The sequence below is a fragment of the Mercenaria mercenaria genome, chromosome 15 (genome assembly GCF_021730395.1).
Source record: "Mercenaria mercenaria strain notata chromosome 15, MADL_Memer_1, whole genome shotgun sequence".
In the NCBI taxonomy this organism is placed as follows: domain Eukaryota; kingdom Metazoa; phylum Mollusca; class Bivalvia; order Venerida; family Veneridae; genus Mercenaria; species Mercenaria mercenaria.
In genome coordinates, this window is record NC_069375.1 from 70524466 (window position 1) to 70542136 (window position 17671).

The 17671-nt window shown below is 33.4% G+C and overlaps 1 protein-coding gene across 1 annotated transcript; it reads right to left on the minus strand.

Moving 5' to 3' along the window:
- Positions 1–5669: 5669 nt before the first annotated feature.
- LOC123544070 (uncharacterized) lies at positions 5670–16780 on the minus strand. The gene is made up of 2 exons (XM_053525633.1): positions 16645–16780; positions 5670–11463 (listed from the first exon to the last, which is right to left on the minus strand). The coding sequence occupies exon 2, from the start codon at positions 11276–11278 to the stop codon at positions 9137–9139; it is 2142 nt and encodes a 713-aa protein (XP_053381608.1). The 5' UTR covers positions 11279–11463; positions 16645–16780; the 3' UTR covers positions 5670–9136.
- Between the last annotated feature and the right edge of the window lie 891 nt (positions 16781–17671).

A 17671-nucleotide genomic window follows, 5' to 3' on the forward strand; every position in this document is an offset into this window, starting at 1 on the left:
GGGTTGTCATCAGACCTACCTTTTAGGAAGATCGAGAACTTTAGTCCGATTGTACATTTTTCAATTTAGCCTTGTTGATTAGATTTCAGTGGTTTATGAGACACGGAATTAACAATGATTTTAGCAATTTGATCTTTTATCCATATGTGTGAACTTGACGTTGAACATAATGTCGCGCGTCATTTGCATTACGTATCGTCATGATGAGGTAACTAATTGAAATTAATTTAAAAATTAATAAATCAAATACCAAATTATTATATGTTTGCATATTTCGAATACCGTATTAAATTACAGACATCGCACCGACTGGACACGCTTGGATTTATCTAAAAACTTGTAAAAAGATACTGTTTATGTATCATTTAAAGATCTGACTGTTTGCATCTACTTTTTGTCCCACAAAGTTCGTACAAAATGTAGCATGTTATTTTTTAGTGAATTGCTAATCTTGAACCAGATATAAGTTATACATCATTCCAGAAGTTTTTTAAATATTGTTTTTGTTTGTTGTGGGTTTAACGCCGTTTTTTAACAGTATTTCAGTCATGTAACGGCGGGCAGTTAACCTAACCAGTATTCCTGATTCTGTACCAGTACAAACCTGTTCTCCGCAAGTAAACTGCCAACTTCCCCACATGAATCAGAGGGTTTTGACTAATGATTTCAGACACAATGTCGTTTACAAATAGTCACGGAGAACATACCCCCGCCCTAGAATCGAACTCGCGACCCCGAGATCCGTAGACCAACGCTCTTACCTACTGAGCTAAGCGGGCGGGCACTTTAAATATTGTAGTAAGTAGCTTTTTGGAATTGTTATGATAACTTTAGTTATATATATTTTATGACAATCATTATTTTTGCCTTAGTGAATTCTGTGTCGAAAAAAAATGTTGCATCGTTTCATGTGTTGTAAAGTTGGATCTTTACAACATAATGTTACATAATACATAATTTTAGTATTGCCTAATATAATCTAACAGTCTAATATTTCATCATAAATGTTTAAATTTAAGTTTAGAAAGCATATACATTTAGCTAGTCTATTAACGGTATTCAGCTGGTATATTTGAAATATTTGAAAGACTGCTGATCGATCTACATAAATCATTCTTCAATACAGTTTAGTATATTAAATTATGATACTTTATTATGGCTTATAGACTTTATATAAAATATAGGAACAGATTTATTATTTCTTAATTAATTATGATTGAATGCATTTTGGGAGCATTTAACTCAGTAGAAGTATTCAGCCACTTCTTCACTCTGTAAGGAATTATCTTACTGACAACATCTAAAAAAATCTCTCTAAGGGTTTAGTAATTAATAATCAATTAATTGTGAACTAATTGTTAGGCTACTGATTTAACCTAAGGGTTTTACTAAATTCATTGTAACCTTTCTCTAAGTTAGTATTAAAAGTATTTTTTTATTTAAGTAACTTTATTTCTATTGTTTAAACAGCAATTATTTTAGATTTTCATTTTAAATACTTCAGTTATTATTGATAATTAATTTATATTTCTGTTAAGGCACAGAGTCACATTGAAGTTCATTCTTACTATTTACTTTTTGGCAAACTTGAAACTTCAATCAATATATTTAATAAGCTGATTTGTCATCTTTATCAATAGTATTTTTGGCATTTTCCTAACTTGTATATTTAGATCTTTTTTTTTTGTAAACTATTATTTAAGAAAGTACCGGTAAAGTATTTTTTCTGATTGTTGCACAATTTTCTATGAAATGGGTTCTCACACTGATAATAAATATATTTTCTACATTTTTCCACTTAGTAAGGGTCGAAGCACATCCCCTAGTAGTCTTACAAAAGTATTATGATATAATATTAACTAAATGTTACGTGCAAAAGAAAAAAAAACGGTTTTTATTCTTGATTGAAACGAAAACAAGCAATAATACGATGCTAGTAAAAACATAACAATTTAATATTCTAACACATTAAGTTAATATCTTTAGTTCATATCTTTTTCTAATGATTTTTTCCTCTTTTTTGTCTACTTTAATTTCATAGAGACAAGGGCCAGTCTTTTTTAGAGATTTTCACAGAGGAATAATGTTAAAATTATATATGATATTGAACATAGGACATACATTGGCTCAGTTCACTACATTCAGTCATAAAAATGTTAAGAGATATATAATAGTCTATGAGCTAGTCTGTTTGTTACTGTACATTGATATTATATTCTAGAGATGGCAAAGTAACTCGTAGCTGGTAGAAGGAGTTTAATGTGCAGACAAATGTTAATATGCGTTTATCATAGGTAAGCATCCAACACTAGCTGGCATTTTACTAGGAACTGTTCAGCGACCCTTTTTTATTTCTAATTTTTGAGCCAGTTTGTGATAAGTAAGTAAAAAGTAATATTCTTTTACCCTTACCTTGCTAAATTTCTATAATGATCTTCTCTGTGTTTTACTTTGGACAGTACCGTTAGCTGTTAAAAGAGGTGCTTAACAAAAACGATACTGACTGAATAGCAAACAGTGCTGATCTTGATCACACTGCGTGGATGTGCAGCCTGGTCATGATCTACACTGGTCGCAAAGGCAGACTCAGTCTTGTCCAGAATGCTAAAGGATCTGGATTCTGAATCAGATCTGTTTTGGGTGTAGTGTATAAGATAAAAACTAAGAAACTAACTAATAACTAAGGATTTAGTAAGGAAAAGTGTGCTTTAGGTTTTAAGATCTGAAATCATACTTTTTTCAGAATACCTACATTGTATAGAGCTGTTAGACAGTTAATAAATCCGTTCTTAGTGATATGAAATGTGCTTTCAATGCAAAATAATTGTGAATTAAAATACTCATATCTTGAATTAGCTGCATTTTCGCCAATTTTTCTGTTCCCAGTGGAAAACAAAAAATGGTAAATCCAGCGGAGATTGCTTGTGAATTTCGATTCTTTCTGAAAAATAGACAAGAGGACCAAGATGACCCTCTGTCGCTCACCTGAAAAAGAAACCATAACAGTAAAAAGTTAAAAACACGTTTGACCTAGTGATTTCACGGAAACAAATGTTCTAGCCAATTTTCATTAAGATTGGACCATAAATTGACCTAGATTTTATCAAGGCAATCATTCTGATAAAATGTCATGAATATCAATTGAAAAATACAGCCTCTATCGCATACACAATGCTTTTCTTTTATTTGACCTGGTGAACTAGTTTTTGACCCCAGATAATCAATATTCAAAATCGACCTAGATTTTATTCAGGCAATGATTCTGACAAAAACTCATGAAGATCAAATGAAAAGTACAGTCTCTATCGCATTCGCAAGGTTTTTATTTGAGTTGATTTAGTGGTCTAGTGTTTAACCCCAGATAACCCATTTTCAAACCTGGCCTAGATTTTATCAAGGTTATTGTTCTGACAAAATTTCATTAAAATTAATTGAAAAATACAGCCTCTATCGCATACACATGGTTTCTTTTTGTTTAACTTAGTGACCTACTTTTTGGTCACAGATAACACAATTTCAATCTCGACCTAGATTTCATCAAGATAAACATTCTGACTAAAATTCATGAAGACCAATTGAAAAATACAGCCTCTGTCGCATACACATGGGTTTTCTTTGATTTGACCTAGTGACTTAGTTTTTGACTAAAGATGACCAATTTTTAAAGTTAAAACTGAATAATTAGGTTGATCACTGATAATAAATGTGATAAGAAGATATTTTTTTCGTTAGCACAATGACATTTGGAGATTTGATTTCATCTCAGTTTTGTTCGGGATCATTGATTTCAACTCATTTAGATCTGAAGATTGAATACTGCTTAAGCCGGTGTTGGGGCGTGGGCAGTGTTTCATTTACCTTTACTGCTCAGGAACAGACTCAATCAAATTGTGTCTGCAATTTTCAGTGTTTGCTATGTTCTCGGCCCTTCCGAGGGATCTACTTTTCAGATTTTATTGACTGTACATTGGACGGTTTCAAAATAAATGCTACGTTACAAAATTTGTTACGTATATCTAACTAATGTCAGTCTAGAAACATAGATAAAATTATGTAAATTTCCTTTTTAACGCACATTGTACAATATATGAGCGTCACATTCAGCTTTTTTTAATATTATATTTGAGAATAAAACACATACCACATTATTGACACTACTTCAGAAATTATTCAAACTTATTAAATTTCTTTTATTTTGTGTTCAATAGTTAACGTTCATTTCCTAATGGCTTGATGGTACAATACACATTTGGTTTACAAGACATACATAACATATCATAATGTTATACGACAAGCTATAATCACAGACACTTGGGGTTCGGACCCTTATCCACCCCGCTCTCCTCCGCCCCTGGTTAAGTTTAGTCAATAAGTTGTAGCATTTTACCATGTATTGAGCATAGGTGACGATCAAAAATGCATTTTGTAACATTTCAGCGTGTTTTTAAAAAATGTATTTTTTACCATCAATGCTCTCAATACCACAAGATTTGAAACATTGCAGGTATATAATATTCACAAGATCAAAGGATAGACTCCCTATATACATACTTTAAAAACAAAACTTATACTAATAGAGATTTTACTGTGTTATAAAAGATATGTTTAAATACCTTAGAAATTGGATTAAATGTGCTGTCCAATTTTCATTGTTGAAGAATAAGGCGACCAAATAAAGCGACGCGTGATTCTTACACTAAATGCCATTTCAAGCCAAATCTAGCAAACTGTTTTACGTTAACATCGAGAGATAGAGATAGAGAGAGAGAGAGAGAGAGAGAGAGAGAGAGAGAGAGAGAGAGAGAGAGAGAGAGAGAGCCGTTGCACGAAACAAAAGTATAAGAAAACATGGAGAACAAAATTTCCTGTTCCTGAAGACAAAATCTGTTTCGGAGTGAAATATTTAACTGTAACATAATCTTATGTGTTTTACATTGTGTAGGATTATACGTAAATATATCTAAAATAAGATTTCTATATTTGTGCACAAACCACATATATATTTCTTCTAATACAAAATATCAACAAATACCCAGCTACATCATTTGTAACAAAACGTATCACAAAGAAAACGCCATATATATAATACCCAACTCGAACATTTACATTCATATACGCTAAACAGTGTTTGTTAAACAACTACAATAAACAGATGAATAATAGTTACACGTGGGAAGTGCAAACAATGTAAAACGACGAACTGATCAAAAATGAACTGATGCTGTATACCGTATACATAAACAAAATCACTTTAAAACTTACGAGACAAAAACAACATACAAAAATACTGTAACTAAATGTTCTGATGTTTTGGCATAAATAGTCATATAAATAGAAATTTAAACGTTCTTATTTCATTAAAGGTATGCCTTACATGCAACTTAGAGACTTCCAGCTTTAGTCTAAGATATATATAAAGATCTACCATTCCGTCAATTAATACTGCATTCTTAATATTCCACAAATATTAATGGTTAAGTATAAAGAGACTAAATACATAATTTATGTTATTATTTCAATTTTTATGAAAGGAAAACAACACCTACCTCTAATTTCAATAACGTCTACATTAAAGTCTACTTCTTACGCAACACTTAATTTTAAGCTAATAGAAATAAACTAAAATAACTAAAATGAATGATTTTTAAAGCCTGCCACAATCTGAGCAAAATAAAGCTACGTAAACCAATATAAACATACAATACATATATTTGTCTCCTTCTTGTGATATATATATACAGAGAGAGACAAAGCGAATGAATTATTTATACAAATGTGAAACAATACTTTAACGTTGATTATTGCTTTACAAAACATAATTAAAGAAAATATGGTATTGTAGCCAGTAAAATATGTTCTGTTTTGATGGAATTAAATAACTTAATCTCTGAAACGATCCTTTGGAAGCATAAAAAGCAATAAGCAACATAATAACCGACTCGGTTTGATTGAATCTGTTCAAGAGAGGTAATGAAATGTGCTGCTCCCCTAGCACCAGCTTAAGCAGAATTCTATTATAGTAAAATGAAATGTTCTCCATGATCCAAAAGGACCAGAAGATATAACAACCTTAAGTCCAAGTACGAGGAGGCGTTTTGCAGCCACCGCCAAACCAATTTTCAACGGTACGCCCTTTATGGGTTGAACCAAGGTGTAAAAGTTATTACAATAATAATATGTCCGAATGTTTTAATATCAAAGATTTGAAAATCAAAGGTGTTTGATTTTAGTTTCTTTTGACATAAAGGGATATCCGTGGCCGGTTTGTTATGTTTACTGACTTCGAATCACTTGCTCCTCACGGTTCGAAATCGCTTTTGATTATAGAAAATTTGATTCATAGAAGCAATTCAGACAGCTTCTGGAATGTCAGTTCTAACTGTTTGTCTGTTCGTTCCTAAAGTAAAGCTAAGAAGAATACCCCAGGTATGCCTTACAACCAAAATCTAAAAAATACGCGATATGACCTAACAGCTGGTCGATATAACTTTAAACCCAACACAGAATATATATTTAGTAAAAACATGTAGTAATTATTTATCTGAAACCCGTACTCTAACTACTTTTTCAATTGAAAACGGTATTCTGTGCTTTCGTTTTACGTTTTAACAAATTGATTATGTTTGCCTAATAAGCTTTCTTTAAACAGTTTAACGTCAGATAACATTGTGAAATGGGGAATCCATCTACAGACAGTCTCATAGAGGAATGTTTATTTTTTTTTGTACAGTATTTTCCTATTTGGTACTAAAACCGCTTCACGGACCTGGTACTAGGTGGATTTCAAATCCCAATTAAAATAGTTCTTAGAATGTACCTACATTTCAAAATAACGAACGGTGACCTAGACAATACAAAAATAAGTTAATGTATATACAAATACAAGAGCCACTACAGTTTAAAATGAAATCATGACTTAAACCAGACTGAAAATTCATTTTTTTTTGTATTTATAAGTTATTAACTTTGTATGTGGATATATGCACGAGTTCTGCAGTGGTAATATTGCGCGACATTAGGAGGGCAATATTATCCGCGGAAGAACGAGTGCATATATCCACATACAAAGTAAACAACCTTTTAATTACATATCCACTATCAAATGATTAATTTATATCTAAATTATCGTTCTGTAACGAAAGACAAGAAAAATACGAAGCTAGTTTCTCCGATAATGCAATAAACAAATCAAACTGACGCGCATTAATATTTTCTGTGAAAATGACGTCAACTTGTTGACGCAACGTGCGCGTGGATGCCATGGACGTCACGCGATTCTTTCCATTACAACGTTAATAAAACATTCCACGTCCGATATGAAAGCGTTCCACGTCATGATATGGAAAAATATTACACGATCGCGGTCCATTGAAACCCAATGGAAAATATTTTTAGGTATGTAATAAGATCATTTACAATACATCAAACACCTTTGGTGCCTCAGCAAGGAACAAAATATAAAATATAGTCATGTATTATTCGACAAACAATTACATCTTAGCTCATCTTAATTAGGACGAAGAGATAAATATTCAATTAATTCAAAGTAACCAATACCATACCTTTTTGACCGGCCTATATACCATATCAAAATTCTGTATGTAATTGCAAACTAGTGATATATACATTTATTTTGTATCACATTTGTAGAAATAACCAAATTTGAGCATTTACGTTTTCATTTTGTGAAGTTATTGCTTAAGAAAAATAGCAGAGGCATATTTAAATAAGTTATCGAAGCTGCATGTTGGAAATCACATGTCAAAATATTAAGAAAATCGGATCATAAAATATTATACTTTTAATCATTTTAAGGTGTACTGTTTAATAGACACAAATTACATATTCTTCTTAAATAGGACAACGCAGTAATGTTGGTTGTTTAATCATTTTCCTTCCTTATTCTTGTTTCGTACATCTAAAACTTCTAGACATTTACATAAATGTTTGAGAGTTTTGAAAATATGGTTGAAGTCATAAAACGAATGATTATGTGTCATACCATGGCTGTATTCAAAGCTTCTGATTAACAACATATATTTCTATATTATGCGCTTAATGTCATAAAGTAATTTAAAATATTTTAGGACGGTTTCAAAATAAATGCTACGTTACAAAATTTGTTACGTATATCTAACTAATGTCAGTCTAGAAACATAGATAAAATTATGTAAATTTCCTTTTTAACGCACATTGTACAATATATGAGCGTCACATTCAGCTTTTCAATAACAAACACGATCTATATACAAGTTTCATTTCACGAGTCCATGTCAGCTCGCGGAAGTAGTAGTTGGCCTTCCAGCACTTTCTTTTGAAATTCAACACTTGTGTATGTTACAGGTAGCTTTTAACTATAACAGTACAATGGGGTTGTGCTACTAGTGCACCATATATATTGCAACTGAAATTATTTTGAATGGAAAACTATATCAGGTCAATGGCCAAAGTGATGAAATGACTTAAAAAATTAGAACAGGAAAAAACAATAAAACATTCACTCTACGGGGATTTTTATATAAAAGGGCCAATACGCTCATATGCATACGTCTGTTTACATGCACAGATACAGATACAAATTTATGTAAAGACTGTATCACACAAATATACAACTTCAGCTATGTATTGCTTTAAAAATTTTATCATTATACTGCACCATCCTTAGGTCAATCCTAGAAGTGACGTAAATAAAATATGATTAATTGCAATATAAATGTTTTGAAAGATACATAAACTCAGACAGCTCATCTAGAATATTTCAATATAGAATTATCTATAAAGGTTTCTGTAGTACTTATTCAGGAACGTAAATTGTCTATATGGACAACGTTTGTTTTTAAAGGTATTTTATGAATTAACATGTCCGTGTTTTGTGATATTTCATAAATAATGTCACCCTATCGCCATAACACCTTTATTCCGAATCCAGATGCGATTCTCGTCATTTTCCTGGTGTATATCAAACAGCCATCTGGCCATTTTTCAGCTGTTTCACATAGAACATAGATACAATACTCAAATGTGATGATAATTTTAGTAATGCTTTCATAAAGACAGGACAGTTGTCTATACTCTGTTGTTTTGAAGGTTCTTATAACTACTATTTTCCAGTTGTGTCTAGTCCAGTTGTGCACATTTACTGTGTGTGCGGCCATTCGGTTTCATTTAGATCGTCGACAATATTTCTGATTCCGTCCCAGTCAACCGTAACTTTTGGCAATTTTTGCAGTTCCTGAACAAGAGTGTACATAGAAGCTGTCTCTTGAAATATTTCACGCCAATCACACAACATCCTAAATACTTGTAAGGCTGTGCTTAACGGATTGTCGGCCTTTATGTGTTCAATCTTGACCCGGCTTATTCCTAGCGCCGTTGCAAGTATTTCCCAATCCCCACCAATATATTGCGACAGTTTGCAAATAGTTTGTTGCGAAATGGTACCTTGCGGTAAGAATTTTAATCTTTCCGTACCTTGAAACCATTCTGCCTTAGCAGCGCTAGTTATAATATCATGCGACTCAGATTCCGTACATGGTATGACGGGGCTTTCATCAAGCTGGGAATATAGTTCAATAGTTTTGCAGGACGATATATCGTGACTGTCATGATTACATGTGTATCCACGTTCATATGGTAGGTCATTGTTCCCTGCATCCCGCTGGTATTTTCGGAATTCATACATGATGACTGATTCTACAAAGCGCCTAAACGCGTCCGGAATCATGTTATTGACTTTTCGTGATGGGCATAGATTCAGCACATACAAATGTATGTGTCTATGATTCATTTCAATAATTCCCGCATGTTCTATATCCAGCCGTACTATGGACATGTTCTCGAAAAGAAGTTTCTTTTCCCTAAATGTTGATATCGACCACTTTCCGAGTAGGGCTGCAGTAAGTCGTTGGTATACTGTCGGCACGATCGATGAGTTATCAAATGAAATCACGAATTGGATTTTGGTTTGATTTTTTCCTTTCAGAAATTCTTTTATCTCTTCAGCTTGACTGTGATCATTCAATAAGCTCGGAACAATATACCAGCCAAGTCCAACTGCAACCTCTTCCGTTTCATTGAAGGACATGGCTTCTGATATAATGCGGTGCTTCTGAAGAAACCAAAGTATTGTTTCCTTATGTGTCTTAATTTGTTCATTTGCAGCAGTACCCCATATTTTGTCTATCAACTGGATTTCCAGTTTTCCTTCTGTTTTCAATTTCAACCAAGAATCATGCGTCTCAGGCAGATTTCTGATAAATCTATCGGCTGTGATAAGACATTTAAAAGCATCGATAAGGAACTGTGGATCAAGGACAACATAGCTTGATATTGGTTTCTCATCAAAATAGAAGAGTGTTCCCTGATCATGTTTGTGTTTCAGAAATAGTTTGACGTGTTCAGTTGTGCTCAGTGGGTACTCACTTTCGGAATCAATAGCAATAATCTTTGCCATGTCTACAATCCCTTTATGTTTGTACTTGAACAAAGATCTTTCAAGCTGTATCCATTTAGCAGGAATTTTGGTCGATTTTGCGTTTTCTCGTCCAACACAAAGTAGTATTGTTCGCAAAGCATCAAATGCGTCCTCTTGACCATTTCTGTTATCTACAGCAAAGTCGTACTGGGAAATATGTTTACCTGCCGGTGTGCCTTTAAACATTGTTCTGATATTTTCGAAGTACTTTGTTGCCTGTCGATGTTTGGACGAAGCATCTCCATTCAAGCTGTCAAGGTGCGTCCCGACAAGTATGATTTTAGGCTCTGATCCATCTTTCCTTCCAACAAAGGAGTGAATTGAGTTGACCCAAAATCGAATGTAGTATTCCATTGTCCGCTCTCCCATGTTCGCGCAAATCTCCTCATCGTCGTTTGGTACAATAGCAGTTAACCCGCAGGATAAATTAAACACGAGGAGGTAGATTGCTTTTCTGCTATGAAACAGTGTGTGGGTTGCATAAAATACGTACTGTCCGCCGAAGTCCCATATATCGAAAGTATTAGTTTTGCCATCCATGCAGCATTCCGCATCATATTTTTTTACCTCTCGTAAAAAATCGTGTCTCTCTTTTGCTGACATGTCTTTTGGTATGTATTTCTTTTGAAAAGGCTTTCTCAAGAATTCCTTAAAGCGGGTTGGCATCGGCTTTGGCTGATTTTCCTCTCGTCTTTCTGCAATTGACGCCGTTTGTATTCGTTTCGCGATATCTGACGTATCGAGACCCGGATTTGCCTTATAAGTTATAAGTCCAGCTGCATCCCGTTGACATTTATAATGCATAATATCTATACCATTTGTACTTTCTACACTCTCAATACTTGATCTAATCAATCTGTTTACTAGTGAAGTTTTACCTTGCCCAAAATTTCCCACTACATTTATTCAAATTGAAAAGTCCTCTTCAACTCCTTGTTCAAGCGCCTTTCTGTACAGATTGTAAGCATATGCACCAAAAGTCTTTTCCTCTGAAAAATTAAACAACACTGATAAAATTATGTTGGAAACAAATCTATCTTAGTTCGAAGATAATAGAGAGTTTGAGATTTCAACCTTCGCCTTCCCCTTCAACGTCTCTTGCGAAGTTAACGTATGAAGTTGAAGTTCGATTAAAATTCCTTGAGATTTCAAACTTTAGAATGAACCTTACTTCTTTTAATCCGCCCATTCAATTTATCTGTAATTATGATCGTTTTTCTCGTGCATTTTGATATCAATTGTCCGAAATTGCAGGACTTTTACAAAAGGTTTTAAAAATAAAAATTAAATAAAAACATTTCAGCTAACATAATCATCGCATGGATATTAGTGCGATTACAAAAAAAAGTCATTTTATATAAAATGATGTCAGTATACAATGCACGATTGTAAATTATACATGAGAGGAAATAAAAATGATAATCATATCAACGTATTCTATTGTTGATGGTGTTCTTGAAATATATTACAGTTAATATTCTTTAAACAAAAACATGAGACTACAACTACTACAAATGCATTTCTCGATATACTTTGAAGTTAAGTTAAATATATGAGATAAAGCAAACACAAAAGGCTGTTGACTAGTATTTCATAGTGTTTCTTAAATTTTATTTTTTTACTTTGAATTGGTACTTTGTACATCGAATTCCTTAAAAGACGCGTTTTACTTGTAGACTGTACCTGTTGAAAACCTAACCCTTTAAAAGATATGTTTATAACATGAGCCAATATACGCAATTTATGAATACATTTAACAGGCGATTTGAAACAAATGTAAAATACTCTCTTGATATCATACGTTTTGGCATCATGACACTCAGTTTGACTCTGTACAATGCCAAACTCTCAGACAACACAATATAATCGTGCCAAGTCACCATGTGTCTAGCGAAACAGTCAAGAACTGCTAGGTGGAGACGAAAATTGTCGCACAAAATAACATGTGGGCATATACACGTATTTGTTTGAATATACTATTTCATAAGTAAAGTATGTGCAGATAGGAATTTTGATTAGAGGGATACCAACTTTAAAGAGGGGTCACCCATTCATGGCGTGGGGGGGAGGGGGTAGTCACACCGAGTTTCTATGTAAAATGTAAGAATCAAAGGGGGATTGACCCACAATGCTCCTCTGCCAGGCTCTGGGTCCGTGCATGTAAAGAATGGAGTTATCCAATACGGCTAACAGGAAACTTCTCGCATCATGATATCATAGATCTGAAATTGTCTGATACTTCAGAAAAAAATTTCCGTCTTACTAGTACCATTTTATGTTTATAATTTAAACGTTATTGTCTTATTAAGTGTCCGACAGAAACGGATTGATTTTATTTGGAAGTTAAAATAAAATGTTCCACCAAATGATAATCGCGCGTTATCATTCATTTTTCAAGTGAAATGACTGTCATGCCATGTGCCTTCATCCAGATTTCAGTCTTTGATGCCGAGTATGTGGACAGAGTATATGTACAAAGATTGAAGTTTTGACTTTCGTGATATCACATCTTCGGACGTTCAAAACTTCACTTCTTACGACAAAAAGGCCCATCTGGTATAATCAATACCGCCTGAGGACGCAAATATGCCGTAGAAGTTAAAGTTTAAACAAAATCTCAAAGTTTCTCAAAATCAATTGATAACTTCATACTTCCAGGTTCAATTCAATGTATTTAGTTAAAATCATAAGCCAAACAAAATTTCATTATTCTTTTACTTATTGATCGTGTTTCGCATCAAATTTAGTCCAATTATACATATGGATAATCGAATAACTTAATAAGCAGAAATCCTGAAACTAAGCTTTTTATTTCACATAGTAATAAAGCGAAGTCTTGGGCTTACTTGATATTACATGGAAAACTTTAGTAGCAACGTCTGATATAAATAAAATACACGCATATCGGTGACGTTTTACCCCAAATATATATGAGAGACGTTGAAGGGGAAGGCGAAGGTTGAAATCTCAAACTCTCTAATAACGAAACCTGATCTCACTTCATGAAATCACTTTAACAGAATATCCGGATGTAGGCAGTAGAACTACAAGTACAAACTTCAAGCAGGAACTATCTATTTTAGATATATGTGTAGTTATCTGCATCAAAGTACGTAGAATGAAAAAATAAATCTTTTTCGGAAAAAAATGTTATTTGAGCTGAAAAAAATGATCACGGGTAATATTCTTGACAAAAAATAGAGACAACTCCGCTAAGATTTTACGGTGAGCTTAAGTGGCTATTGACCTAGTACTTCATGCAAAGTATGCACGTTTTACCTCAAAGTGTAGGAAAAGTATCTAGAAATATGAGTAAATCAAAGAAATCGATTTCAGGACTGTTTGATGCATGACACCCTTATTATGCATAACATTTAACATAGATAGATTACTTTTCCATCGCACTGATATAACATGGACAGGATTAGGATTAACAAACGGTGTTCACTCATCAATTTCACTATATAAACATGTTGTTTCCCTTGTGTAAAGAGGGCTAAGGGTAAGTCTCTACCGGATGTGTAAACTATATGTTACAAGATCTTCACTCTCAAGGCTAGTATTTTTTGAAAAATCTTACGATCAATAAATTCTTTTACAGAGGCAGGTTTGTCACATCACATTTCTGTTGTTATTTTAACACTTAATGCAAGTTACTTCTTCAGAACAATCTTCATAAAATTTGTAAACTGAACATAGTTAGCAATCAAGACATTTTGATGTTTACCTTTTGTTACAATGGTTGTCTTAAATATGTTCGAAACTGGTTTTATCAGGGGCGTTTAGTAATAGTGTCACCATTTTCGAAAAATGGTTTTTAGATGCATCGAACTCCAAATTTGAGAAAAGGAATGATAAACTGATGAAAACCGAAGATGACTTTACAAAGACGTATCAGGAATAAAAACTGAATGAACAGGAAATATTCCCGAGAAATAAGCAGTCCTTAATCGGAGTACCGAACATAGTGTTATAGAAGCGAAATTTCTTCATGTTGCTTCGAGGAATTTCTTGACAGAACGCAGTGTAAGCATTACACAGTTAAAACTATCATAGGCATTTTTACTGTTAGTCCGCGCGACTCAAACTGAGTGCGCTATTACTTTAATTGTTTGCATTCTATGCTTCTAGATGATCTTCATATACATTCTATTAACTACCACAACCGCAGTCGTTAAGTACCGTGTTGCGGTCGTACAAACGTCTCCCCAGACTTGGGTTCATATCGTTCTATTTTCGGTTTTTGGGTAAGGATTTCCCTTCAATAAAAATAATGTGTTCCGCTTTAAGTCGGTGCTAGGGGGTGGGGAAGTTTCCTTTCCACTACCCCATGAACAGATCAATAAAAAGGGTCTGCATTATTTTTCTTGTTTTTATTCTGTGTTTAAAAGGATTTCACAGCCGCCACTCGGCAATTAAAGATTGCTTTTGTGATAATTAATAATTTGAAAATATATTTGAAAGTCTCCCCGTAAAGATCAGTTCTATTTTCAGGGCATTGGAGATTATGATCAATTTAAAAACCCAAAACTGTATTTTTTTATTGGTTTTCATTCTGTGCTTCCCCAAAGGACTCATATAAAAATAATCATTTAAACTTTGAAAGAATATTGTTTTGTCACAGTCGGTTTGGGAATATTACCTAATAAAAAACAAAACAAAACTTTTAAAATTCGTTTTACAAGTGTTTAAGGGAAAAAATTTACTTTTAAATATATCTTTACCAATTGAAAAATTTTACTTATACTTTAAAAATACTGGGTTAAAAAAATTTATTTTCAAAATTTAGGAACGAGGGGGAGGGGATATTATTATAAGTACATGACATTTGAAAATTATATAACATATAATATTAGAACAAAATAAGACGTTATCGTTAGTGATCTTATTTTAACATTATGTTTCTTAAATAGTTCGTTTGCAAAATCACCTCCTTAGCTCATTTTCATGGAACTTTAGATATTCATGTTAATTTTTGCCTGAATGTGAACAGTTAATGAGTAAGCTGAACTTTGACAAGATATTGGGTATCTAAGATAAAGCTAGTAGACACAATTATTTGTTTGAGTAAGTTACGTACTGAGTAACGTATGTGTATTTCACAGTGAAAACTCACAAATAGTGTCAGGCTTTTATTTGCAATAATGTTTATTTCACAATACTTGGGTTGTTAACAATTTCAGAGATGTATCTTCACATGTTAAAATGTGTTAGTAGCATTACAATTAATTTCTAGAACATTTTAATTTCCTTTTTTATCAACTCTTATTTGAATCTCATTAGAGACATTGGCTTTAAATCCAACATATTGTGTTCATCAAAATTAATAAAAAGTGTTGGGGCCCTCCATGTCGGAGTGGTTAATGCCGCTGACTTAAATTCACTTGTCCCTCATCGCCTCACTTGGGGCGTTGGATTCTTAATATGAGGAAATCATCCAGCTTGCTTACGGAATGTCGATGGTTCTACCTAGGTGCCTACTCGTGTTGAAATAACGCACGAAGTGGCACCTGGGGTCTTCCCCCACCATCAAAGCTGAAAAGTCGCCATATGACCTGTAATTGTGTCGGTACAGGGAAGTTCATCAAAGTTTTTTTATGTAACGTTGATGAAACTATAAACTACGCATTGTTCCTCTAAGGTGAGAAATACTGAAGAAGTGTGACCGGTACACAATGGAAGATAAATTATCACTTGTTCAATATCCATAGTACATATTTATCGAACTGCACGTTTTAATTGAGAAATTCGCGATTGAAATGTGTTATTGTATTTTCCCGTTCATGATCATGGTTCTTATATGATACCTAGGGATAGGGTATAACATGTACAGAGGCATATAAAAGTATTTAATCACTGAAGCGTTACACAAGGGCAGGAGAGTAACAATATTTCATCAAGATCAGGTAAAACGCGTGGCCTCTAATTGTCTACTATTTGAAATAATGGACTTAGATTACCTCTATCAAAATTATCTGCGTTTTATAGTTATCATTATGAATATGTTTTTAAAAATAGGACTGTGCCGAAATTGTGACTTTTAGGGTATTAACAGTAAAGTTGTTACGGAAACACTATGCAGCGCACTCAAAGACAAACAACGACACACGGCGTACACAGTATGACCAAAGAGACTCACCTGAATGTCAGGTGAGCGAAAACAAACATACCTTCTCTCAAGCGTCTTTCTTCTTTTAAGCGTCTTTCTGAAGAAAACAAAAACAGAACATATGTTGCCAAATTTGAGCAAATACATATACAAAGCAAGTATTTATACATTATGATGACCGATGTTATTTGAAAAACAAGAGGGCCGTTATGGCCCTATATCGCTCACCTGAGATTGATTGCTCGCTTGAACAAATTTCATTGCTAAAGTTTCAAAAACAAATAGAACTAGGTGAGAAGGTCATTGTAAAGATTCTTCAAGGTAAGAACTGAAATCTGTAAAAAAAAATATACAGGTGGTCCTAATTTCTTTACTGAAGCTTCAAAAACATGAAAGTAGGTCAGCACGTCAATGTTAATAATATTTAAGATGAGTATTGAAGTCTGTATCAAAAGTTCTACATGTGGTCCAAATTTCTATACTGTATTTTCAAAAACAAGAAAGTAGGTCAGAAGGTCATGATTAAGACTATTCAAGAAGAGTATTGAAATCAGTATAAAAACATATACAGGTGGTCCAAATTTCAATACTGTAACTTCAAAAATGAAAAAGTAGGCCAGTAGGTCATGATTAAGACTATACAAGATGAGTATTGAAATCTGTATCAAACATTAAACATGTGGTTCAAATCCTTTTGCTGTAGCTTAAAAAAACAAGAAAGTAGGTCAGTAGGTCAAGGTCACAGTCAAGTGACCCCTAATTACTTTGGGTCATCAGGTAATTATAATTAAACAGTATAGGAAATACAATCATTAAAGTATTTTTTCCTGAATAACTTATAAACAAGTGACCCTCGGGACGGGGCCTCTTTTCACTCCAGGGGCATAATTTGAACAATCGTATTATAGAATTACTAGGCTACATACCAAATATTAAAGACTTGAGCTTTAAACTTTCAGAAGATGTTTTCCCTATATCAGTCTATGTAACAGTTGGACCCCGGTACAGTGCCTCTTTTCACCACAGAGGCATAATTTGAACAATTATGGTAGAGGACCACTAGGCTGTTGCATACCAAATATCAAAAG